This window comes from Eublepharis macularius, chromosome 5 (genome assembly GCF_028583425.1).
Source record: "Eublepharis macularius isolate TG4126 chromosome 5, MPM_Emac_v1.0, whole genome shotgun sequence".
In the NCBI taxonomy this organism is placed as follows: domain Eukaryota; kingdom Metazoa; phylum Chordata; class Lepidosauria; order Squamata; family Eublepharidae; genus Eublepharis; species Eublepharis macularius.
Genome location: NC_072794.1, coordinates 169,716,968 through 169,740,877, shown reverse-complemented (window position 1 = coordinate 169,740,877; position 23,910 = coordinate 169,716,968). Strand labels below are relative to the sequence as shown.

At 48.0% G+C, this 23,910-nt stretch overlaps 1 protein-coding gene across 1 annotated transcript; it reads left to right on the top strand.

Moving 5' to 3' along the window:
• The first annotated feature begins 3,228 nt into the window (after window positions 1–3,228).
• Window positions 3,229–10,981, top strand: SRXN1 (sulfiredoxin 1). The gene is made up of 2 exons (XM_054982016.1): window positions 3,229–3,476; window positions 7,938–10,981. Exons 1-2 carry the CDS (start codon window positions 3,273–3,275, stop codon window positions 8,139–8,141), a joined length of 408 nt encoding a protein of 135 aa, XP_054837991.1. The 5' UTR covers window positions 3,229–3,272; the 3' UTR covers window positions 8,142–10,981.
• Window positions 10,982–23,910: the final 12,929 nt, after the last annotated feature.

Genomic DNA, 23,910 nt, shown 5'->3' with positions numbered 1-23,910 from the left:
TGTAGGCCACACTGGCCTTGCTAAATCAAGGTTCTGACTTAAGGCAGCTTTGTGTGTTCATGCTCTTGGCTTGTGTGTACATTTTGCTTGCCTGAAGAGTGGAGCGGAGTGTTTATCCTGTGTCCAGGACTTTTTTTCTGGGGAAAGAAGTGGTGGAACTCAGTGGGTTGCCAGCACAGGGGGCAACTCTTGGCAGGAGGTGGTGCCCCTGGTACCACATGCACATGAGCAAAATGCGCGGACGCTCCCAGAACTGCACAATGACAACACTTTGGGTCAGCTGGAAAAAGGGGGGAGTTTTTTAAAGTTTAAATTGCCCTTGGCGAAAATGGTCACATGGCTGGTGGCCCCGCCCCCTGATCTCCAGACAGAGGGGAGTTTAGATTGCCCTCCACACGGCATGGAGGGCAATCTAAACTCCCCTCTGTCTGGAGATCAGGAGGCGGGGCCACCAGCCATGTGACCATTTTCAAGAGGTGCCGGAATGCTGTTCCACCGCGTTCCAGCAGAAAAAAAGCCCTGCCTGTGTCTAAACTGGATCCCAAATGCTTTGTTAAGTTGTACTCTTCTCACATGGCTGTTTCAGGAATGACTGCAGATACTAAAGCAGCATCCCCCCTCCCTCAATATTGCTCATGTCACATCCTGACAGATGAGGGGATGAGCGCTCAGCTCAAAATGGATGCTGCAAGCAGGGCCCGTCTGGTTTATTTTTATTTTTTTATTTATGTCATTTATAGTCTGCCTTTCTCACTAAGACTAAAGGCGGACTACATAGTGTGAGATTAGTACAGACCATATCAAGGACATTGCAATGAATAAGGCCATAGGGTGAAACAATGCCATAGGGTAAACAATCTCACTCTAGCCTGGAAGACGGCTTCTTATCTCGACCCGGCTGACCCGGCCACCTGGATCCATGCTAAGGTAACATCAAAACTTGACTATTGTAATGCTCTATACATTGGCCTCCCATCTAAGTTAACTAGGAGGCTCCAACTGGTGCAAAATGCTGCAGCTCGACTGTTAGCAGGAACATCACTCCCGTCCTACAGTCGCTCCATTGGCTACCTATCAGTTACCACGCTCAGTTCAAGGCATTGTAGATAATACAACCTTGTTGTATTATCTACATTTTCCACAAGACACTCTACATTTTTCCACAAGATACTACTGGGCTCATCCTCCAATCTGATATATGCCCTCATGTGCCAACAATGTCCTTCTGCTCTGTACATTGGACAAACCAGCCAACCTCTACACAAAAGAATAAATGGACACAAATCTGACATTAGAAATGGAAACGTCCAGAAACCAGTGGGAGAACACTTCAATCTACCAGGGCATTCCATCAAAGACTTAAAGGCCGCTGTAGTTCAACAGAAACCTTTCAAAAACAAAATCCAATGGGAAGCTGCTGAATTGGAATTCATATGTAAATTTAACTCTGTCAAGCTGGGACTGAATAGGGACTATGAATGGTTATCACATTATCACAGGTAACAGATTTCCTTTACAGAGGCGGGGTCTGGGGGAGCCCAGTGGCACCTGGCATGGGCTTTCGGGGACCACAGTTCTCTTTGTCAGATGCATCTGACGGGGAGAGCTGTGGTTATCGAAGGCTTATACTACATTGGAATTAGATGGTCTGGGTGTTTTGCTGCTACAAACCAACACGGCAAACTCCTTTGAAGCCTCACACAAGCCAACTGATCCCCACACCAAAAGGAGATGTTTACATTTACTAGCAAAGGAATGTTTTGGTTGCATCCCCCCCTCCCCCCCTAACTGCATCTTCTCTCTCCTCCCCCCTCCTCTTCTATATTTGACCAGTTTCTGTACCATGCATCTGACGAAGAGAACTTCATTCTCGCAAGCTTATGCTACAATAAAATTGGTTAGTCTTAAAGGTGCTACTGGACTCTTTTTGATTTTGCTACTACAGACTAACACAGCTAACTCCTCTGGATACTCTGATAGGAGGGCTGTATTGTAGGGAGGGGATCTCAGATGTTTCGCTAATGTGTTAGGAACAATAGACTTCAGCACTATGTTGCCTTACATCTGTTGTTTTAAACATGTTCTCCTATATACTACCTGTGCGTCATGTTGTATAATGTCAGTCCGAGAACTGATTATGTTCTGTTTCATCATTTCTTCTACTCTGTATTGGATCCTTGCTAATGCTCTGTCTCTATAAATTTGTATTCATTTACCCCATGACATTGTTTATGGAAATGCTCCTGACACTGTATGGAAATGCCTGCCCTTGTCCTTGCTACTGATTGTACTGATCTCACACTATGTAATCCACCTTGAGTCTCAGGGCCAAGCTACAAGTGACGAATGACACTTGAACGGCAAGTGTATTTCTCCCTGTTCACTTGCCCTCCACTCAATCCACTTGCCATTCAAGCGTCATTCGTCATATGTAGCTTGGCCCTCAGTGAAAAAGGCGGAATATAAACGACATAAATAAATAAATAAATGCACGTTTACAAAGACAGAGCATGAGCAAGAATCCATACAGAGTTGGAGAAATGCTGAAACAGAACAGAGGAGTTAGCCGTGTTAGTCTGTAGTAGCAAAATCAAAAAGAGTCCAGTAGCACCTTTAAGACTAACCCACTTTACTGTAGCGTAAGCTTTCGAGAATCACAGCTCTCTTCGTCAGATGCATGACAAAGAGCATGCACCTGACGAAGAGTACTGTGATTCTCGAAAGCTTACGCTGCAGTAAAGTGGGTTAGTCTTAAAGGTGCTACTGGACTCTCTTCTGTTTTGAAACAGAACAGAAGCCATTCTAGGCGGACGAACTATCTCTGCCTCCCGCCTCCCCTTCTGGGTGTTCCTTCCTTGGCTATTCCGACCCGGGTCCGGGACCTTGCCGAGCGCGGGTCCAGCGGCGCGCCGCTTCCTTCCTCCGCCGGCTTTTCTGCAGTCTCATCGTGACTCTGCGAAGGAAGCGCCGGCCAAGCCCCGCCCAGGAAAGACGTTTGCAAACACAGGCGGGCGGGTGAGTCACCGGCTCGGACGCTTCCACCAGAGCCTCCCGGCAGGGGGAATTGGGGGCGCTCCGCTTTCTTCGGCGGCTCCTGGAGCTTGGAAACCCGTCCCCTGGCATCGGGGCGCGGGTAACTTTGGAGGCAGCCCGGAGCCCGGGCACTAATGCCTGAGGAGGGCTTGGGAGTGCCGGCGCTTGCCCCCCCCCCCCGTTGCCAGCAATGGTGCAGTCCAGGCCGGGCGCTCCAGACCGGTATATCCTTGCCCGAGATGCGGGGGGTTTGCAGGAGGGTGTTGGTCGGGGCTGGGCAGCGGCGGCAGGTTTGCAGCGCGACGATGGAGGACGAGGGCAGCCGCAGCATCCACTCGCAGGGCATCGCCACCACCCACCAGGTGTCCATGCGGGTCATCATCCGGCCCATCCCGCCCGTCCTGGACGAGGGCAAGGTGGAGAGCCTCATGCGGACCATCCAGGTGAGGCAGGAGCGCGCGCGCGCGGCTGGTTCCCGGGTTGCCAACTTTGGCCCGGGATATGCCGGGAGGTTTGCGGCTCGATGCCTGTGGGGAGTGGATTTGGAGAGGGGCTCCCCCCCCCGGAACTTCCATTTTCGCCCGCGAACCAGATCTCCGTGGTCTGGAGAGCAGTGAGAATTTTGGGAGAACTCCAGGTCCCGCCAGGAGGTTGGCAACCCTAGTTGGTTCCCGCATACCCCTGGCTGGAGTCAGGGTTTGTCCTTTTCCTCCGGCAGAGGCTACCACCAAACACTGGAGCGGGTCACAAAGAGGAGATCTGGGTGGTTTCCTAGGGGTATGTGTGACCGATATTGTACAGGAGAGCACCCCCTTGGCAGGATTCCGTGCCCCAGTCCTCTAGCAAAGGCCTGTCTCTCCCTCCTCCAGGCCACTGGGGCTTTTTCAATGTTTTAGTTGAATAAATGATAGAAGGGTGCAACAATATGTGTAACGGGGTCTCTGAATTCCCAGCTTTCATTTAAAAAAAAGAAGAGTAAGTCTCTAGCCATTTCCCTTGTGGAGTTATAAGGGGAAAGGCATGTCTCTTCGGAGGAAGGGAACAGAGATTGGGTTTGCTTTTTTTTTAAATCAAAGCTGGGAAGGCCGACAATCTGTTACACACCTTGGTGTAATGGTATACACTGACAAAATCCTGGCAAAATGGAGGAGCTAGTGGAGGGGAGGTCTGATACAGGAATGAAGCTATCTCCTCCTATGGGTGGGCTTGCATTCCCACTAAAGGAGTGGGTTGGTAGTTTGGGGTTCTCCTGAGCCCAGGTCTCCTGTTGGATAAACAAGTGGAAGTGGTGGCCCAGGGCGACTTTCGCCAGCTTCAGCCCTTGCCGTTGTGGTGCATACCATGATGACATCGAGACTGATTACTGCAATGTGCTCTGTGTGGTGCTGGCCTTGAAGATGATCCAGAAGCTGCAGCTGCGAGGCTCACAGCCATTTGTGTTGAATAAAATCAGGGCTCACAACCCAGTATAAATCACAATAGAATAATGTTAGAGGAGAAGGTGTGTGAAACCACTTAATGTCCTTGTGATTTTTTTAAAAACCTTTTTTTAGACAATAGGAGAGCCAAGCTATTCCCAACCTTTGACCTATCTTGCAGGTCTGTTGTTAGAGACTCCTGAAGCACCATTCTGAGGAGTTTTGAGCACTTCACAGGTCTATAGGTCTGTAGACCTGCAAGTCTATGGCAGGTATATCTGGGCTCCACAGGTCCAGAGGCCAACTGCTCATACTCTTCTTAAGCCACTGCTGACCTTATTTAAAGCCCCATGTGGTGGCATCAGGGCCAATTCTATATATTGTCGAAGGCTTTCACGGCCGGAGAACAATGGTTGTTGTGGATTTTCCGGGCTGTATTGCCGTGGTCTTGGCATTGTAGTTCCTGACGTTTCGCCAGCAGCTGTGACTGGCATGTTCAGAGGTGTAGCACCAAAAGACAGAGATCTCTCAGTGTCACAGTGTGGAAAAGATGTTGGCAGGTCATTTATATCTACTCAGGAGGGTTGGGGTTGGGCTGAGTCATCCTGTAAGAGTTTCCCAGGGTGTGGAATGCTAATGGAAGGAGGCTTCACTGTATCCTGAGGAGGTTCTTTTGCATATGGGGCGAAACGTCAGGAACTACAATGCCAAGACCACGGCTATACATCCCGGAAAATCCACAACAGCCAGGGCCAGTTCTGTCACAGTGGACAGTGAGATAAATGCCTAGGAAATAAAAAATTCTAGAGCACCCATCTCTGCCACATCAGTGTCTTTCAGGAAGCTGCCATGGCCTGCACTTCTGACCCAGGTGTCCAAAGATGCCTTGTTGGGTGGGCTCCATCTGGTTCATGTCAGAGGGCACCGTTTTTCATTCTGATCGGTTTTGGTTTCCCAGAGCATAGATGTAAAAACTGTGAGTCTGTCTACACGGGACGCTTCAGTGCATGTTGGTCAAGTGTAGGGAGACGCAACGTTAGTCGGGAAGCATAGTTTTAAAAGACAGAGCCTGCAGAGATCACTCGTCAGAGGGTTTGTCAGTTTCATCTTTGCCTCCCCAAAGGCTCTAGGTAGACTAAAGAACAGCAGGGATATAAAGTGCAGTCAAAAACTCTTCAATTATTTAGAATGTGTTAAAGTGCAAAAGTGCAATACAATACATTCAATAAGTACAATAAATATATCAATAAATATATCAGTAAATATTGCTATGCAAAATCAATTCATGTTTGTCTGTCCAATGAGTTTCAAAAATTCTGAAATGTTTTGTAATCACAGAGAGCACCAGGAAGTAAGGGGGATGGAATTCTGACTCGCTGGTCTCCACTAGGTGAATATAATGCCAAGAGGCAGAATTGCCGACGGGATGGTGCAGGCACGATTCTCCAATTCCCGTTTCGTACCACGTCTTCTTCTTGGGCAATATCTCTAGTGGTTCAGACCTTCCCCACATTCCTGTGTGAAGTGCTCCAAGAGGCAATCATGTTGTGACAGACACACAAGCATGTTGTGACAGACAGTCACAACACCTCCAAAAAGAGATTATAGCACTGGAAAAAGTGCAGAAAAAGGCAACTAGAATGATTCAAGGGATGGAACACTTCCCCTAGGAAGAAAGGTTACAGCGCTTGGGGCTCTTTAGCTTGGAGAAACGACGACTGAGGGGTGACATGACAGAGGTTTACAAGATTATGCATGGGATAGAGAAGGGAGAGAAAGAAGTATTTTTCTCCCTTTCTCACAATACAAGGACTCGTGGGCACTCAATGAAATTGCTGAGCAGTCAGGTTAGAACGGATAAAAGGAAGTACTTCTTCACCCAAAGGGTGATTAACCCATGGAATTCACTGCCTCAGGAGGTGGTGGCAGCTTCAAGCATAGACAGCTTCAAGAGGAGATTGGATAAGCATATGGAGCAGAGGTCCATCAGTGGCTATTAGCCACAAGGTATAGATGGAACTCTGTCTAGGGCAGTGATGCTCTGTATTCTGGTGTTTGAAGGGGGAGGCAATCAGTGGGAGGGCTTCTAGTGTCCCTCACTGGCAGACCTCCTGAGGACACCGGGTTTTTTGGCCACTGTGTGACAGAGTGTTGGACTGGATGGGCCATTGGCCTGATCCAACATGGCTTCTCTTATGTTCTTAAGATTTGCAGGCAGCTTAAAGAGCCCATGTATCAAATAAGTGAAAAAAGACGCTCTCTGTTAGTGAAGATAGCTTAGTATGTAGGAAGTTCAAGTTTTGCTTTGGAAGTTTAATTGGGGGGAAAGGCAAAGGGTTGCCAGGTTAAGACAAGAGGCAGGATAGAAAAGGTTGCAATCTAGCAGTCCCTGGGACTTTTGCCAGTGGATTGGACAGACAGGGATCTCCTCCACTGCTGCTTCTGGGTGATCTCAGTTCCCCTGCCTATCCAGCTATTCCACATTCATATCCTCCCCTTCAGGAGTCAGGACCTTATGTCAGCAGACGTGGAAGCCCTCTCCTCCGTTTTTACCTTGCAACAACCTTGTGAGGTAGGTTAGAATGGAGAGAGAGATCAGCCCCGAGTTCACATGGTGAACTAACCCAAGTCTTCATCCATCCCTCTAACCACTGCACTACACTTCTTAGCTCTTTAAAAAACACCCTAGATTTATTTATTTATTTGTGTCATTTATAGTCCGCCTTTCTCTCTCTGAGACTGAAGACGGATTATATAGTGTGAGATTAAAACAGTCAGTATCAAGGACATTTCCATAAACAATGCCATAGGGTAAATAAATGCAAGTTTACAAGAAATAGTGTTAGCAAGAATCCAATACAGAGTTGTAGAAATGCTGAAACAGAACAGAAGCAAGTCTAGGGCTGACATTAGACCACATGAAGCACAAGGAGCTCACAGGAGCACATATTTAAAGCAACAAATATTACGTAAGGCAACATAGTGGAGATGTCTACGGTCCTTAACTCATTAGCAAAGCATCTGAGAGCCCCTCCCTACAATACAAAAGCCGTTTTGAATAATTGATTTTGCATTGTTTGCAGAAAGCAAGGAGAGTGGGGGCTCTCCTGACCTCCTCAGGCAGGCCGTTCCATAGGGTAGGGGCCACCACCGAGAAAGCCTGTGTACAGGCTGCTGTTGATTTCACCCTGTTCAGATGAGCGACGTTTCCATGGAGGAACGTAGGGAGGGAGGCGGTCCTGTAGGTATGCCGGACCAAGGACGTGAAGAGCTTTGTATGTGATAGCCAACACCATGAAAATATACAATGCACATTATGAAGGACATGAGAACCTTGTTGTATTATCTACATTTTCCACAAGACACTAATAGAGATGGGGGGGTGGGCACGAGGGTGCAAGAATTCACCTCCCGCTTCAATTGTCATGGGGAAATAGGCCCAGAATCCTTTTGATTTATCCATCTCTGTGTTTCTCTGTCTATTAGGAGGAGGAGGATCGAGTGCCACCGATAGATGTCCTCTGGATCAAAGGCAGCCAGGGGGGTGACTATTTCTACTCCTTTGGAGGGTGCCACCGTTACGAGGCCTACAAGCGCCTAAACAAGGAGACTGTCCCGGCTAAAATCATCCGATCGACCGTCAGTGACTTGCGCACCTATCTGGGCTCTTCCTTACCTGACCTGCAATAGCAGGGGGAGCTGTGACACACACACAGTGTGCTACTCAGGGCTTATTCCATGACAGATTTGGGTCAGCTGGAAACCTTGGACTTGTCTGGCAACCTCGGACATTCTCGGTTCCTTTCTGGACTTCTTGTGATGGGGCACTCGTGTCTTCCACTTCCATATGTGGTGGAGATGTGTTGGACATTTTCTTTCTCATACTCTCTAGGACTGCTTAATGTTAGAAAGCAACAAGAACTGGTCATGGGCAGAGGGCTGGGCATCTGGCAGCTCCCTTCTCTGTCATGGTGGGTGCATTGATTTGTTACCAGCTCCAGGTCTAACACAGGACGAAAGAGTTTACTGGAGTGGAAATACCTTGATATTTGCAAACAGGCATAACTGTTAGCCCTTGGGCATTAAACAGGGTGAGAGGTGTTATCTGAATGTGGTCTTTGTGCTAAGGTGTTCGAGTGCTGCTGGGGGGGGTCCTGGAGCACTCCTGCGCTCTGCAGTGGGTTGAACTTGGCCCAATTTGGGCTGAAATTGTCCTACTGTGGTGCGCAGGAGTGCATACCACCATCAGGGAGGTGCATTCTCTTGCCTCCCCCCCCCCCCCATCATCCTTGTCTCTGAGAGGATGGAGGCCAGGTCTACTTGCCCTGCAAGTCTATGGCAGGTAGATCTGGGCTCCCTGGGTCAGAGGCCAAGTCTATTCACCTTGCAAAGCCATGGTGAGTACACCTGGCCTCCACAGGTCCAGAGGCCTGGTAAACCCACCTTATAAAGCTGTTGGTGGGTAGACCTGGCCTCTGCAGGTCTGAAAGCCAGGTGTCTCTGCCCTGCAAATCTGTGGTGAGTAGACCTGGCCTCTGCAGGTTTGGAGGCCAGATCTACTCTCCTTGCAAATGTATGGTGAGTAGATCTGGCCTCCGCTTGTCTCCTCACCCCCTCCCAGGCTGAATGAAGTTTGGGGGAAGGCTTGGAGGGGGAATGAAGGCAAGCCTCACTGCCCCCCGTGCCCCCCCACCATGTTTCTAGGTTTGGGAGGGAAGGCTAGGGGAGGGCACGAAAGCCGCACTGCCCACCCTCCTCCACATTTCTAGGCCAGGGAGGGGAAGGCTTGACGAGGGGCAAGGGCAGGAAAGCTGCGCTCACCCCCAGCAGATGGAGGCTTGGGTGGAAAGCGTGGCAGAGGAGCACAGGGCAGTCAGGCATGCCCCATGCCGGCTGGCCCAATCGGGGCTGAGGAGGGCGGAGCCGACCTGCAGGCCCTTCTCAAGCCCCAGAGGCTTGCCTGGAGTGCACCTGCGCCGGTGAGTCGTCAGAAATGTGCTTACTGAATTATGTTACAGGATAATACTACTACTAAATAAAAGGTGAGCCGTATTGGTGACGATTCACCTTTTATCCTGGTGCAGGCGCAATCCTCAGAAGGCCCCACAGCAGGTCGGCTCTGCCCTCCTCAAGGCCAATAGGGTCGGGACCAGTGGCAGGCATGCCCAGCTTGCCTGTGGTGCCCCCCCCCAAAGCCTCGGGCAGAGGGGGTGCATGGCAGTGGCAGGCATGCCTGGCTCACCTGCGCTGCCCCCTCCAAAGCCTTGATGGAGGACAGAGGGGCGCACAGTGGCGGAGGGCATGTCTGGCATGCGCTGCCCCCCAACACCTGGATTGGGTACGGGGTGGTGGTGGCGGACATGCCGGTCCACCTGTGCTGCCCCCTCAGCCTCGATGGGGAAGGATGGTGGCAGGATTGTCCGGCTCGCCTGTGCTGCCCCCCACCTCGAATGGACTGGCCCAATTTCTGCCTCTTTGAGGTTGAATCGGCCCCATGCTGGGCGCAGGGACACTGCTGGCGTGGCACAACAGGCCCTGGAGTCCTCCTGTGCTCCGCACCGATTCCATTTCCACAGGTTTGATGTCAATGTTGGCCCTCTACAGAGCGCAGGAATTCTGCTGTGGTGGTGCATGCCCTCATAAGGCCCTGCTAGAGCCCATTGTATTATTCGACACAACAAGCTTTGTTGTTAGTTATATTTTATATGATGGCGAGAGCTTGAAAGCTTTTGATTCCCACACATTTGCTAAAAAAGCCATTCTCTGTTCATGTTTGTGATCTCTTAGAGGGAACAGCAAGCACATATTTAAGCTCAGACTACATTGATTTCGATGCTTAAGAAACTACTGAACAGTATTAAAAACAATAGCTTTTAAATGAGCAAACTCCAGCAGGAGTGCCAGTTCATAAATTGAACTTGAAAGTTGGAGCTATTATCAGGCTTCTGAGAAACCTCAATACAGAATGAGATCTATGCAGTGGAACAAAGCTAATAATTAAGGAACTAAAACCAAATTTGATTATTGCAAAAGTATTAACCGGTTCAACATCCAGTGAAACTATTTTTATTCTGCAAATTGACCATGCACCTACCAATACTGACCTTCCATTTATAGTAAGAAGATGACAATTACCTGTAAAACTTGCCTTTGCTAGGACCATTAATAGATCTCAAAACCAAACACTAGAGAAAGCAGATGTCCACCAGTTTATCCGTGAACAACTTTATGTCGCATTATCAAGATTGTAACACTTTGATGATGTGAAAGTTCAGATTGTCCATGGACCGCAGCATGGCCACTTAATTCTCAATGCTGACAAAATCTTTTACAAAAAACATTGTATGTAAAGAACTCTTTCAACATTGATGACTGATTGTTACGTTTCATGGGGGGCGAGGGACCAACCAAGAAGAGCTTTCTAATAGAGCCCATTGTATTTTTTCCCAGAATGGGCTTTGTGGCTAGTTATATATATATTTTACTGCATTTTTGTATTTTCACAAGACTCTTTGAAGAGGTCGTCTTAACAAAGAGGTTTATAAATAAAAATAATTGTTTCGTACCATAAACTGAGTGGCTTGCATTTGGGGCTTGCATTTGGGGCTTGCATTTGGAAGTGCAATGAAGACCCTACTGTTAGCACCTTAGCGTTAGCACCTGGCTTTCCTTCTCTTCCAGCTGCTACTGTTTGGGTTTTGCTTTGCCATCTCTACCCTCCTCTTCCACCAATGGGCTGTGGTTGGAGCTTTCTTCTTCAGCCAGCTAGAAACCAAGGAGGTGGTGAGAAGGAACCTGGACCCTGAAATCTCTGCAATGCCTTATGTGATTTGGATCTGCTGGGAACTGTAAAAGTACACTTTTAGTTCAATTGGAGGCTATAAAGAACTGCCTTTTAAGGTCACCTGTCCTTCTAGTCTAGGACTATCTACCCTGACCAGCAGAAACTGTCCGGGGTCTTGGCCCAAGACATTCTGCCTTTCCCGTTACTGTTTGCCCGGGAGATCTTTTAACTAGACGTGCAAGCGCTGGGAATCTGGAGTCCACCAAGTGCACACAGTGTGCTCTGCGGTAGAACCTTGTCATGTTATGTTTGGCTGTGGGCATATCTTGGAAAACTGGGTACCCTTGGTAAAAAATCAGAGGCGTGCCGTGAGGATTCAGCAATTGAGCCATCTCTCTGGGTTGCTGAAAAGGGTCCTCTAACCAAAGCAGCCAGTAGGTGGCGCCTGCATCCCACAGAGTGTTGAGAGTGGCAATTGTGAGATTGCTCTCCGAACGTCTTTTTTGCAAATGGTCTTCATCTGAGCCAGTGGCTCGTTCTCTTGAACGAGCTTCCCTCAGTGGAACAGGCTTCCTCGGGAGGTGGTGGGCTCTTTTTTAAGCAGAGGCTAGATGCCCATCTGACAGCAATGCTGATTCTTGTGAACCTGGGCAGATCATGAGAGGGAGGGCAGGAAGGGTTGCATCAGGGCTTAGTTCTTGTGGCCCCTTCTTGCATGCCCAGGGTAATATTGATCGCCACTTTGGGGTCAGGTAGCAATTTTCCCTAGCAATTTGGCTAGGGATCCTGAGGGTGTTTTGCCATCTTCTAGGCATGGAGCAGGGGTCACTGGGTGCGTGGGAGGGGGAAGGTAGTTGTGAATTTCCTGCATTATGCAGAGGGTGGGACTAGATGACCTTGGAGGTCCCTTCCAACCCTATGATTCTATGATCTGCCACCAACGCTATGTGACAATTTCTGTTGGCTAAATCGGACACTGCCACAATGTGTTCCCTTTAGAGAGCCAGTTTGGTGTAGTGGTTAAGAGCGCAGGACTCTAATCTGGAGAGCCTGGTTTGATTCCCCACTCCTCCGCTTGAAGCCAGCTGGGTGACCTTGGGCTAGTCACAGCTCTCTCAGAGCTCTTTCAGCCCCACCCACCTCACAGGATGTTTTGTTTGGGGGATAATAATGACATACTTTGTAAACCACTCTGAGTGGGTGTTAAATCATCCTGAAGGGCGGTATATAAATTGAATGTTGTTGTTATTTATACCCAACCCCTATTTGTTAGTTTGTATTAAGCCTAAGTTGCCCTGACCTGGATAGCCCATGTAAGCCTGATCTCATCAGATCTCAGAAGCTAAGCAAGGTTGGCCTTGGTTAGTAATTGGATGGGAGACCTCCAAGGAAGACCAGGGTTACAGAGACAGGCAATGTTTAACTACCTCTGTTAGTGTCTTGCCACAAAAACCCTACTTGTGGCCGCCATAAGTCAGCTATGACTTGAGGGCACTCTACACCACCATTAAGCTTAAATTAGCAGCTTCCACGTTGAGTGTAAAGCTGTGCTCTAAGGACGTTTGGTGGGAGTGAACTCGTGGTTCAGTCACAGCATCTATTCTGTGTGCAGAGGGTCTCTGGCATCTCGCAGATCCCAGGTGGTACATGCTAGGGGGAAACGTTGCCCAAAAAACTGGAGAGCTGTGCAGTCAGAACACTTGGCTACGTGACCTAGTGGTCTGACTTGGTATGTGACAGTTGTTCAGGGCTGAAACATGCAATAAATTAATGAGGCCTAGTGGCAGAGCAGGGCCTTCACTCGCAAAAAAAATCCCCGGATCAATCCTCAGCGTTAAACAGTGTTGAGGAGACACTCTTGTCTGCCTGAATATTGCTGTCTGGTCCGAGTGCAGGCAGCTTCAGCGTGTTCAGCGTGGAGGGGGTGGATCCCTGGAAGTGGTGAGGAGGCCGTGGCTGTGGTACTAACGGAATAGGAAGCAGAAGGGAGGATGGTGCAGTGGTGGCTACAGATCCACCTTAGACAGCTGGTCCATCTAACCCACACTTGTCCCCACAGTGGTTTTCTGCCGACAGCCTTTCCTCAACTCACGCCTCTTCCAGTTGGAGATCCATGGCTCTGCGCCTTCTATACGCATCGTGTTCTCAGCCACTGAAAGCTTCCACCAGGCTTTGACTGCAGCCTGTGCCATGTAGGACAAAACATTTTCCTCCCTCCCTAAGACCCCTTCCAATGGATGCAGCGCCTGCTACTCTCAGGCCATGCATGAATGCATGCAAACCCCCTCCACCACCACCTCTTGTGTATCACAGCATATTCTACAGCACAGCCAGTTCGGTGTAGTGGTTAAGAGTGCCAGGATTCTAATCTGGAGAGCCGGGTTTGATTCCCCACTCCTCCGCTTGAAGCCAGCTGGGTGACCTTGGGTCAGTCACAGCTCTCTCAGAGCTCTCTCAGCCCCACCCACCTCACAGGGTGATTGTTCTGGGGTTAATAATAACATACTTTAAAAAAAAAGTTATTGTACTGATGTATGCATTAATATTACCTCCACATACAATCTATACTTCATGTATATATACATATAGAATAAATTTAACTATCCATACATCCGATACAAGCTTGTTTTCCCCCTTTTCTCCCTCCCCCCAAGAGGAACAACCATGAGAATCATCTGCTTTATATCTTTAACCATGAGCACACACTTTGGAGTTTCGTTAATATAATTTGGTCGGTCCCTCCTCCTTTTACCCATCTTATGTATCTAGACCACTTCTTCCTTATTGTTAACGTCTTATTTTCCCATGTCTTATCCTGTTTTAATATTGTTAAAATGTCTGATTGGATCCATTCATATAAATACCAATTCCATCTTTCCAAAGTCCATTTAGAGGCATCTTTCCATCCATACGCTATTACAGCATGGCTTTTAACAAGTGCTGTCTACTTTCCTGTACTTTATTATTCCCCATTTAAATTTATCTCAGCATCACAAAGCTCCTTCACCTTTCCCAATAATAACATACTTTGTAAACCTCTCTGAGTGGGCGTTAAGTTGTCCTGAAAGGTGGTATATAAATTGATGATGATGATGATGACCTTTGAGATGCTTTGCTAGGCTCTAAATCCCACCCACTCTGCTTACAGTCAGGCAAGTTGGGCTGTTCCACTCCCCAGCGCAGTGATGGCGAATGGTCAATCTTGGCTGTATCTGCAGGACAGAGTGGCGATCTCAGTGATGAGCAAACACTTACTGTCCCTTTGTCATTTTGGTCCCCTGGTTCCCGGGCATTGCACAGCTGACCCTGGAGGAAGGTTTGTGTGAGGTCTTTCCTGACCGTCCAGGAGGAGTCCGGCAATGCAGTCGTGGCCAACAGCCAGCAGGGGGCAGTTCACCCCCCTTCTGCCACCCTGGAGCAACTGCGGGGGGGAGGGGAACCTGGAGAGAAGGGTGTGTGCTGTGATTCGAAGCTGGAGTGGGAGCCAAGCCAAACAATGAGCCATCAGATTGTTATTGTTGTTGTTATCGTTATCGTTGTTGTTGTTGTCATTGTCATTGTTGTTATTTAATTCAAATCAAATCAAAAGAGTTTATTGTCTATAGCCATAGGCCGTCACAATTCACCAAACTTCGACTAATAAACAATTAAATCCATTATTTAATTTTAATCCGTTATTTAATTTGATTTATATTCCACTTGTCCTGTGAGCGGATTCAGAACAGATTACAAACAAAAAATAGAAAATCAACAGGGTAGCATAAATATAACATCAACAGGGTAGCATATAAAAACATAAATATAAAAATCCATTTAAAAAGCAGTGCACATATTACACAATCCTCCAATATCAACAAATCGGTGGGGCAGCAAAACCAGAGGGGGGCATAGGCCCCCCCTTATGGAAGAAAATGGCCGAAAAGGGGCCCAAAATGGTCAGGATCGGGTCGCTGCTGAGTAGGAGAGTGATCCACCACCTGTCAGAGGCCCGATCCAGGCTGTTTCGGCCCCAATCCAGGCTGAAATGGGCCCAAAATGGCTGAGAGTCAGGTGGGTGGGGCCACTTGACATGTGACCTCTTTGGGGAACTGCCGGAACTGCGTTCCTGGGCATTCCCCCTCGAAATGAGCCCTGTCCATCCGTATGTCCATCTAGTTCTTCTGCTGCAGTCCAACTCAGCTACCTACTTTAAAAAGATCCACCCGCAAGTCAGATGCATCTTCCTGGAACATGGGGCTTGTGCAAACAAACAGGCATTTAATGTATTGTCGAAGGCTTTCACAGCCGGAGAACGATGGTTGTTGTGGGTTTTCCGGGCTGTATTGCCGTGGTCTTGGCATTGTAGTTCCTGACGTTTCGCCAGCAGCTGTGGCTGGCATCTTCAGAGGTGTAGCACCAAAAGACAGAGATCTCTCCACACTGTGACACTGAGAGATCTCTGTCTTTTGGTGCTACACCTCTGAAGATGCCAGCCACAGCTGCTGGCGAAACGTCAGGAACTACAATGCCAAGACCACGGCAATACAGCCCGGAAAACCCACAACAACCAAACAGGCATTTGTACCTGGATACTGCAGGTAGAAGATTACTTGTCTGAATGCTCCTAAACACACAGGAGCTCTGCTAGATCAGACCCTTGGCCCACCTGCTCTGGCATTCTGTGTTACACAGCAGCCAACCAGTTGCCCTGGATGGCCAACAAATAGGGCACAGAGGCCAAGATCTTCCCTGATGTTGTTTCCTCACACCGGCTTTCAGAGGTTGACTGCTCCTGGCTATGGAGGTTCTCTTTAGTCATCTTGGCTGGTAGACATTGTTGGATCTCTCCTCCGTGAATCTGTCGAAAGCTGTCAATAATTGTGTGCAGCCGGATGTTAGACGTTAGGAAGGGCTGGTGGGGGGGGGGGTAAAGCATTGCACCAGACAAAATGAGCTGGAGTTAGGGTTGCCAAGTCCCTCTATCCTCCCGCTGGGAGGGGTGGAGCCTGGCACTTTTCAAAGCGCCCGGCGTGATGACATCATGTCCATAAGTGACGTCACCACGCCGGCTGCGCGGGACGCCACTTCCGTAAGTGAGATTGTCAGGCCAGCCGCGGGAACAGTTCCGTGCTTGGCATGGAGCCAATTCAGCCCGTTTGGGGCCCAGTTCAGCCCCAACCGAAGCGCAGCCCCAAACAACACTCCTGCAGCGGGCACAACAGTGTCACTTATGCCACGCTCCTGAGGTGCCTGCCGGTGGTGGGCAAGCTCCGGGAGCTTGCCCCTCCTGCTGATCGCCCAGCGCTCGGCGGATGAGGGTACAAATACCTGGGAGTTTGCCCACCACTGGTGGGCACCTGGAAACTCTAGCTGGAGTCCAGGCAAGTTTTGGTGGGAATAAAATCTTGGTAGTCTTTAAGATGTCACAAAATTCCTGCTTCGAGACATTCTTTCTTGCAATGACTGTTGCTCCCCACCTAGCTATAAGCCCCTCTCTTGCTCTTGGATGTGTTTGTTTTGGTAACAACAAGAAAGAAAAAAGGGGGAGTGTGGTGGTGGGGGGGAGGTTCCCAGAAACTCAACCCAAACAAACAGGAGAACAGAACAGAGGGGTCAAGTAACCAACCACCTAAAAATATATTAGAAAGTATTTATTATAAATGTGCATAAGTATAGATTAAAAACAAGTTATAGATATAAGGCCTGAATGGCAGGCTACATGTATATGCTAAAACTTGCTAAAACATCTCATGGTACAGATAATGGTACAGTGCAATGACCAATACAAACAGACCATGGTACAGTAAAAAAAACCTGACCAGATGCATTTCGGCCCTCAGGCCTTCTTTTTATACAATTTATAATCATACATTTGAAAACAAGCATAGCGCATAGCACAGAAATTAAGTCTATCTGAAACAAAGCATAAGTAATTTCCGTGGCATGTTTAGCAGCGTGGAAACTCACTAGTAGGTGCACGTCTGCATTAGTAGACAGTACCCAACATTGTAGCATAGAGTCTCCGTCCCTATCGAGGCATCTCTCTGAGCTACTTCTTACGACAGCCCTATAATCTGGGTAGAATGGAACTTCCATATTCAAAGGCAGTATACCTTTGGATGCCAGTTCCTGGAGACAAAAACAAGGGAAGGCTGTGCCCCACCCCAATAATATTCCCATTAAGTAGGGTTCCTACTATGATTTCCCTTCTTATGAAGAAGTGGGTTTTGACACATGAAAGGCCATTTTAAAAGAAATGTTGTTGGCATTTAAGGCGCTGTCAGACTTTTTGTTTTGTGTTGCTATAATACAGTAACACGGCTACCCCTTTGCCTCCATCTGGCTGGCCATTGTCGACAACCAGATACTGGATTTGATTGTTCTGGGTCTGATCCAACATATCCTTGCATGGTTATGAATGAAACTGACCAGCTGAATGAATGAATATATGAATGAGACATTAAACATGAGCTGCGGCAAGAGTTGCATAAATCCTGGTGTTCTTCCACAGCCTGTGTGGACCTGCTCCCCGACTGGCCTGCGGCTTGCGAGAGAGCCATTTCCTCAAGCAGCCGCCAGAGCGGAAGAGAAGGGGGGAGACTCTTTGGCTCCTTCCCTTGAAGAGCACAGGCTGCCGGCCTGCCCATGCAGCATCAAAGCATCTCCCAGGCCCGGAGGAAACATCGCGGGTACTTGCGGAGGGGAAGGCCCTGGACAGCAGCTCCCTGAAGGCTTATAAATTTGGCAAAAGAATTGTGGCGTGCTAAAAAATTTCCTTTTGCGAAGATTGGGACAGGGGAGGGGGCTGCGAACGGAATTGTTTGCAAAGGAATTTTTGCCGTGGAAGCCCCCTCGCCATTCACCCCTCCAGGAACAGTCAAAAGCTGTCATCAGAGAAGGGGAAATGGCAACTTCCAATGTTAGGGACTCATGAAGTTCCTCTGACTCTCCTCTTCGGGAAGTGCCCGGGCTTTGGCACATGACTGGGGCAACCAATACGCTAGCGGTTTTTCCTAAGGGAGTACCCAGATAGTCATTAGACAGGAGTGGCCCAGAATTATGATTATGATTATGATTATGATTATGATTATGATTATGATTATGATTATGATTATGATTATGATTATGATTATGATTATGATTATGATTATGATTATGATTACGAATGAAGAAGAAAAAGGGTTAGATTTGTATACCTCTGCTGAGCATTCCTTTGCTTCGCACTTTGCATCCTCGTGGGCACTCAATGAAATTGCTGAGCAGTCGGGTTAGAACGGATAAAAGGAAGCACTTCTTCACCTAAAGAGTGATTAACACATGGAATTCACTGCCTCAGGAGGTGGTGGCAGCTTCAAGCATAGGCAGCTTCAAGAGGGGGTTGGATAAACATATGGAGCAGAGGTCCATCAGTGGCTATTAGCCACAAGGTATAGATGGAACTCTCTGTTTAGGGCAGTGAGGCTCTGTATTCTTGGGGTTGGGGGGGGAATCAGTGAGACGGTTTCTAGTGTCCCCCACTGGCAGACCTCCTGAGGACACCTGGGTTTTTGGCTACTGTGTGACACAAAGTGTTGGACTGGAGGGGCCATTGGCCTGATCCAACATGGCCAAAGTTCATTATCTTGTAATCATTACAGCAACTCTGCAGTGTGTGGTACAGCATCTGTTTTCCATGCAGAAGGTCAGAGGTTCAATCCCCTCCAGCACCAGAAAACAAGTAGCAAATAACATGAAAGACCTCTGTCTGAGCCATTGGAGAGTTGCTATCAGACAGAGCAGACAAAGGTGTCTAATCCAACACTCTACTGACCACCGCACCACACTGGCACTGTTTCCCTGTAACCAAATTTCAACCTTCATTTCTTCCTGGAACATGCTCAGACTATTGGGGGATGGGGTGAATTTGCAAGTTATAGCTTTCTGCCTCTCAGAGGAAGCCCCCGTGCGTATTGTTTAACATGCCATGTCCATGTCATTTCTGTTTACTCGTGTTTTGGTTCAGCATTATTTCGGCTCCATATCGGATTTCTGCTAAAATGTAGACTTACCCTGTGTAATCCGCCTTGAGTCTCAGTGGGAAAGACGGACTATAAATAACATGAATAATTTTGGGGGGGAAACGTGCGACCTTTTTCCTTGTCTGTGGGCAGCCTCTCTGCCTGCTTTCCTGACTGGCATGTGCTACCCCAATGCCGCTATTCGATAGTGATGACATGGCAGACAGGAGGCATGGCTATCTGGCACTTAGGGGGGGTCAAAGCGGAGGTGAAATACAAACCAGGCTGCTCCTGGCAGGAAGCTTCTGCCATAGCCGCTCTGCCGCGCCAGCATTTAGGAGCATCACTGCGATTTCCTCCGGCACCTTACTCAGGAGTCCATCAACGTGCTCAACTCGGGTGGTGCCCCATCCCTCTCTTTGGCAACCCGCTCAGCAGTCCTCTGACCCCAAATAACCCCAGGACTGCCCCAAATAATCTCAATAGGCCATGACTTCCAATCAGGCAAGCCCCGCTGAATTTCCATGGGGCGAGCTGGAGGGTGGATGAGGGTTATTTATCTCTGTTTTGCTTTGTCAGTTCGCCCATCCGTCCACCTGTCCCCCTTCTCTCTGCCTGACCTGCAAGGGCTCCGGTAACGCAGACTGACAAACGACCTCAGCTGCCTCCAATCCATTTGTTCCAGGAGAAGAACAAAGACTCTTTGTGGGATCGCCTCTCTTTCTTAATCTTGCATGGCTCGCCAGCATCCCCAGGTCCGGAACTAGGACAGACTTCCTCGAAAGACAGGCGTGTAATGCTTTCCAGGTTAGCTCCTGGGACAGGCTGGGCTGGCTAGCGGTGGCTGAGTCTGGGCTGGGTAAATCGGAGCTCTCTGAAGGGTATGTAGGGCAGGTTTGTGGAAGGTGAGCTGGTGCGATGGTCTCTACAGAAATGGAAGTTGTGCAGAGGTCACCACATTTCTGCATTCCACCTCCTGCCCCCCTGCAGGCTGTATGGCCCTCATAGGAGTCTGCTGGATTCTATTAATACTTAGCAAGGAATATTGTGCGGGGCGGAGGGGCGGATTATGTTGCAAGGACTAAAAAAAAATGCACCATGGAAAACCCTTTTGGATTTTGTACTTGTAAAGACTGAACAGTATAAACTCCAAGATCTTACTCAAGACGTGAAAGAAAGAATGCATCTGACGAAGAGAGCTGTAGTTCTCGAAAGCTTATGCTACAGTAAAGTTGGTTAGTCTTAAAGGTGCTACTGGACTCTTTTCTATTTTGCTACTGCAGACTAACACGGCTAACTCCTCGGGAAAGAAAGAATGGAGTATGTCTTTTCAGACTGAACTGTGCAACTTTTGCATTCTCCTAAGATGCACAGTAGCCCTGACCTGCATAGCCCAGGTGAGCCTGTTCTGGTCAGATCTCAGAAGCTAAGCAGGGTCGGCCTTGGTTAGTCATTGGATGGGAGACCTCCAACGAAGACCAGGGCTGCAGAGACAGGCAATGGCAAACCACCTCTGATAGTCTCTTGCCATGAAAACCCCACCAGGGGTCGCCGTCAGTCAGCTATGACTTGAGGGCACTCTCCACCACCAAGAGAGACGATAAAAATGATTTAGATGGGATTTGCCTCTTGGAAGTCTGAATTTTGTAACACATCTAAGTCTTGCTGATGGAAAAGCAGATTTTACGTACTTCATTTAGACCCTGCCTTTGTCCACAAAGAGGCTTCTGTTGTTCTCCTCGCCTTCATTTTATCCTCACAACAACCTTGTGAGGTAGGTTCAGCTGAGGGTGTGTGACTGGCCCAAGGTCACTCAATGAGATTCCATGGCAGAGTTGGGATTCAAACCTGGGTCTCCTGGATCTTAGTCTGACGCTGTAACCACTACACAACACTGCCCTGATTTGCTACATATGTGGTGGTTCTGTCCTAATGCGGTATAAAATATCGAGGCATCATTTTTAACATTGTGTATGAAGTCACAATACTTCAGGGATGATCCAAAACCAGATTTATTAGGTATTTTGTTTGCTTATTTACGTTATTTATAGTCTGCCTTTCCCACTGAGACTCAAGGCGGATTACACAGGGTAAGTCAATGAGATGAACAGCCAGGTATACAAATACAATTTTGCAGAGACTGAAAACAAGCAACAAGAAATCCAATCAAGACCTGAAGTAATGTGGAAACAGCGCAGAAACAATTAAACCAGAAATATTAAACAATGCAGAAACTACATACTTACAGCAACAGTCAGTGCACAGTAGTATAATTTACAGTCCCTATCCCTTTTCCAATGCATCTCTTTGAACATTTCCTTACAGTTCAGACCTCTATCTGGGTGAAAAGCCCTCCTGAATAATTCAGTTTTACAGAAAGTCAGGAGAGTGGGAGCTTTCCGGACCTTTTCAGGCAGGCTGTTCCATAAGATGGGAGCCGCATCAGAGAATGCTCATGTACGGACAATCATCGATTTAGCCCATTTGTAGGGTGGCACCTGTTCCAATGAGTGAAGCTGCCGTGGCAGACGATAGATATGTCACCTGCAGATATGAGATACGATCCTGCCTGACTCACTCAGTAGGGATAGATTGCTAGGAATCTGCTCTTAGAAGTAAAACTGGCCTGTGCTGCTGTAGCATAGTGGTTAAGGGGTTGGGCTGTGAATCAGCACTCTGCTGGTTCGAATCTCACTACTGCCATGAGCTCTGCAGGTGGCTTTGGGTCAGTCAGCCCCAGCTCCCCAGCTGTATTGTAGGGATAATAATAACACTGACTTTGTTCCCTCTTATTGGGGCTCTAAATGGTTGGGCTGTGAATCAGTACTCTGCTAGTTCGACTTCCACTATTGTCCTGAGCTCAGCAGGTGGCCTTGGGAAAGCCACTCTTCTCAGCCTCAGCTCCCCAGCTGTATTGTGGGAATAATAGTAACACTGACTCTGTTCACAGCTCTGAGTACAGCACTAATCTGTCCAGAAGAGCAGTATATAAGTGCCGTTATTACTGTATGTCAACAGTGTCTTGCGGTAACTCTTGGGCAGAGGTCTTTCCCTGTCCTTCTAATTCTAGATCCTTTTTAAATGGAGAAGCCATGTTGTTGTTGTTGTTGTTGTTGTTGTGATGATGATGATGATGATGATGATGATGATGATGATGATGCTAGATATAGGAGATCAAATAGAATCCAGATAGGAAGGAGTATCAGAAAAAAAAGAATATTGTTGAGTGGATCTAATTTGGTTGTTGTGGGTTTTCCGGGCTGTATTGCCGTGGTCTTGGCATTGTAGTTCCTGACGTTTCGCCAGCAGCTGTGGCTGGCATCTTCAGAGGTGTAGCAACAAAAGACAGAGATCTCTCACGTCAGGAACTACAATGCCAAGACCACGGCAATACAGCCCGGAAAACCCACAACAACCATCGTTCTCCGGCCGTGAAAGCCTTCGACAATACATGGATCTAATTTGCCTGAGCCAGAAGATCTTGAGACCAGAAAGAAGATGATGTGTAACAACCAAATGAGAGTAAATGCTGGGATTTCTGTGAATGAATTCCCAGACCTTTTTTTTCTTTTAAAAAGCTTCATCAGGGTGAGACGTAGGGGGTGGATCATGATTATGGGGTGAGTGTGAAGCTCTCTCCATTTTTTGACCTGACCTGACACCTGCGGAGTGGCTGTTTTCTCCACTGGGCAAAACAAACAGGTCCCAATAATTCACAGAACTCCTCATGTCTCATGTGACTGGTCCCTTAAATATGCATTCCCAAGAACCAGACCTAAAAGTTTCCAGATGGCTAATTATTGAAGTAGAGCATGGAATCTAAGCCCGGCTTATATATTCAGTGTTTTATAATTTGTTATTTTGAAGCATATGTTGCATCTGACCTTGTTAATATTTCTATAATACTTGTTAGTATATCTTTAACTATGAAAATAATAAAGATTTACGTTGCCCACAGGAACATGTTTATTCACCAGTTTCTGTCCTGACCTTCCTCCAAGGATCACTGACTGGCATACAAGGTTCTCCACCCTGCAGTTTGTGCTCTCAACAACCTTGTGAGGTAGGATAAGTGGAAATAAAATGGCTGGCCCAAGGCCACCCAAACATTTTCAAGGCAGTGCATCTCCCAGAATCTGATCTGACACTCTAACCACTAGACCACATTGTGACTTCTCTGCTGGAACTCTGATGGTTAGTTACACCCAATTCTCCAAGAGGGAACTTAAAGATGGTTGGTGGCAATGGCTGACTTTTCTGCTACTTTCTTATAAATGCATCCACTAGGGAGGCCACAGGCTTCAAGTAAAACGTGTTCAACTGAAGAACAATCAGAGTGTATCTGCATGAGACAGCTGACATGTGAAGAGCCCGTGTGGGGAGATGCAATGGTAGCTGGGAAGGGTAGTTTAAAAAGACAGAGCTGACGGCAGGGCAAAGGCTTTGCTATACACTGGAGCTGTGTGAAGGGGCTGTGAAATGCCAGAAGGGAAACTTCAGCTCATTAGAACCTCTCCAGGCCCAAGCCTGGCTCTAGAAGGCAGCTCCAGCCCATTTCCATCCCTATCTGCCCTCTGGTTGCCATCCCACACAGTTGTAGACAGGAGAGGTGAAATTGACAGAGCCTTCGGGATGGCGAAGATGAAATTAACGAACCCTCTGAGAAGCGATCTCTGCCAGCTCTGTCTTTTAAACTATG

Coding starts and splice junctions, on each gene's coding strand:
- SRXN1 (XM_054982016.1), top strand. CDS start 3,273: ATGCGGGGGGTTTGCAGGAGGGTGTTGGTCGGGGCTGGGCAGCGGCGG. Junction 3,477..7,937: donor GCCTCATGCGGACCATCCAG/GTGAGGCAGGAG, acceptor TCTGTCTATTAG/GAGGAGGAGGATCGAGTGCC.